The 2865-nt window shown below is 49.1% G+C and overlaps 2 protein-coding genes across 2 annotated transcripts; both read right to left on the reverse strand.

Moving 5' to 3' along the window:
• Positions 1-893: 893 nt before the first annotated feature.
• On the reverse strand, positions 894-1231 carry PPTG_11340 (hypothetical protein; the record flags this gene model as incomplete). Its single annotated transcript, XM_008906635.1, has 2 exons — positions 894-965; positions 1019-1231. The coding sequence occupies 2 exons, from the start codon at positions 1229-1231 to the stop codon at positions 894-896; spliced, it is 285 nt and encodes a 94-aa protein (XP_008904883.1).
• Positions 1232-1997: 766 nt separating this feature from the next.
• PPTG_11341 (hypothetical protein) lies at positions 1998-2587 on the reverse strand (the record flags this gene model as incomplete). Its single annotated transcript, XM_008906636.1, has 2 exons — positions 1998-2376; positions 2415-2587. The coding sequence occupies 2 exons, from the start codon at positions 2585-2587 to the stop codon at positions 1998-2000; spliced, it is 552 nt and encodes a 183-aa protein (XP_008904884.1).
• Between the last annotated feature and the right edge of the window lie 278 nt (positions 2588-2865).

Below are 2865 nucleotides of genomic sequence, written 5' to 3' on the forward strand. Positions count from 1 at the left end.
TTCTCCGCATCCTCTAGACTCACACTGCCTGTTTGAGCTGCCGGCATTCCTATATCCGTTAGCCGTCTCGACAACCTCCTTAAAGTTTTCTTTGCCACCTTCGCTCCCCCCCGCACTCTGACACCTGGCTTCATAGACCTCGCCATGATGATGTTCACGCAAAAATAGCAATAGCATTCGCTTTTCAAATGCTACGCCGTTTCAGTATTAGGTCGTTTAACACTCTCTTCCTGCTAGAGCAACGAGCGATCCGCCACACTCACGCATTTACGTTCTAGATACTAAACACAAATTCCAGTCAAAAGCATCATCGGGTAAGGCACCTGAGCGATCCTTCTGGCAACTTTTTCAGCGAACAAGACGAACGTACCAGCGCATCCACCCACGAAGTGGGGTGAGCTTCGGAGCCATCCGATGGTTTCGCAGTATTACATTGACCGCGTCCTTTCCCGTTCGATGTTACACAAGATGTCCACACAATCGACCTGACACATCATCCGTCATGGTCTTTTTTCTACTTAAATTAATAGTACCAGAAAAGAAACAAGTACTACATTTGTTTTAGAGAACCACCCGTTTAATTTCACCCGCTAGGACTAGTATGCCCTGCGAAACACTACTTCTGCACATATCCCCGGCACGCTGGCTCAAGGCAAAAGCACGGCCTTACCTAAAACGAACAAAACACTCCGTGACAGCTAGTTCCCCACGCACTACTTCCAACTCACCGTTCTCTTTCCCATCCTGGTCCCCGCGTAGCAAAACGTGATTTCTTCTCCGCGCTCAATCGTGCACGCTGCAAACAGCCCGCAACACGCTTCTCCATTCACGTCCCAGCACTCCAAATTGCAATTAGGTGCACAACTATGGTTGGCAAATCTTGCCATTGATACCTACTGCGTAGCATCGATGATCTCTCTTGTGTTCGACTGTACGCCATAATAGTTTCGGGTACCAGGTCGATTCTACAGTATACACAGCTCAGACCAGATCCGAATTAATATTTTAAAACACTCACCGCGTATTGCTGATAGTAGTCCCCACGAGGAATTGCTTCCCCTGTGTACTCGATGATGAACGAGTCTTTTTCAATTAGTTGATCCGCAATCAGGCCGATCCCTTTTTGACCACAGATTGACAAAGAAAGCGACACCGACGAGCCCTCCTGAAACCTCTGGTTACTGCAGTTCGTGTTGGACGAACAACGGCCTGCCACGCATTCTACGTTCATCTTCGTCGGAACATACACTTTGTTAGTGTAAGATTTGGTTTTTCTTGTCAGTAGAATACTTACTGATCTGTTCTCACAACTTATTTCGCACAGTCGTTCCCCACCGTCCTGGCACCGACACCCACAAAGCCGAATGTCCTCCTTTATTCAGAAACGTTAGTCCTCACAACGAAACAGAAGTATTCGAATCGCCCACCTCTGAAAGCCATGCTCTAAGTCGAGATATGTATACGTTTTTCGTTATCGGGTTGTACTCGCCATAAGCCTGAACAACGGACCTTGTATCCAATAGCTGCGACCACATACAGCACAGATTTTTAATTAGCACATTGCCCCTGAAGAAGTCAGGATCATACCAAGTTCTCGGAAAAGCGAGCTCGTTTGAAGCGATCTTCTTCGCTTCCTACCAGAAACCGATCTAACGTCAGCTGTACTGACCGCTTCCGAGAGGCATCAGTGGTGGAGGCGGCAAAATAAAGTGTGAGAACTTTGCTGAAACCGCAACTTTAAGCTAACACCATTCCCTAGCACATCCATCGCATAAGTATCAAGCGGTTGGTCCGAACCTCTTCAAGTATCTTTCATTATTTATTTCCTTTTATATCTGGTGAAACGTATTGTTTGAATTTAGGCGTTTCGAATTAACGGGCTTCGTAAAAAGAAAGATAAAGAATGGCTACTACTACTACTACTACATGGTACCCATGCCTAACACTCCCACTTCCCCTTCCTCGCCGCCCTTGCAGTCCTGCAGGCTCAAAGTGCTTCACTCCATCGGCTCCTCCTCCTTTTCCTCTTCGTCTTCATCGCCTTCGTTCGTTAAAGGAGTGGCTTCCTCTGTTCTGGCGCGTTTGACAGCCTCAAAGTCGCCGTACTCACGGATGACCCATGGATCGTTCGAGCCGACAGCCTGCAAGCTACCCTGAAGCACGTCGTGGTAGAACTTGAGCGCATGGATTTTCTTCAGCTCGTATATGGTACCGAGTTGAAAGCGCGGTCTGGTCACTGACCGCACCCTCGGGTCCCACACAGTAATCTTCACCACGCGGGTGTCCTTCCGGAAAGGGTCCATTGCCGATAGCTTCCGATTGTAGGACTTCCAATGGGGCTGCATGAGGCCATCCACCAGAGTGACGCGCGTGTCTCTGTCAGCCTCGTCAGCCGCTCCGATGACAACACGCACATGATGACTGAGACGAGGACGCCCGGCCCGGTGTCCATTGTCTTTGCAAAGTGGGGCAGGTCCTTAATGGACACAAACACGTTTGCTGATTCTTCAGCTGCCTGCTCCCGCAACTCCGCGTCAACTTCGTCCAGGAGCTCTGCGGCAGCTTGGTCGTCGCCGAGTGACGCCATGGTCAATGTAGCTTGATTGAGATCCGACTTGACTTGTGCACCAGGCGGTGAATTCGATTGTGGCACATGCTCCAACTTGGGCATTAACCGAGCGAGTCATTTGCCTGCCGCCCCTTCAAAGCACAGCATCCTGGTCATCCGAGCCGCCACCGAGTCGTAAAGTTATAATACACCATCCAAGAGGCCGGCATTCTTACTCTTTTTACAGGCCAGATTTTTTACGATAGCATTAACTCTTACAGGGTTTTCCTGTTTTTAAGGGCTTATAGAAGGGTGAA

This window comes from Phytophthora parasitica (genome assembly GCF_000247585.1).
Source record: "Phytophthora parasitica INRA-310 unplaced genomic scaffold supercont2.24, whole genome shotgun sequence".
Classification (NCBI taxonomy): domain Eukaryota; phylum Oomycota; class Peronosporomycetes; order Peronosporales; family Peronosporaceae; genus Phytophthora; species Phytophthora nicotianae.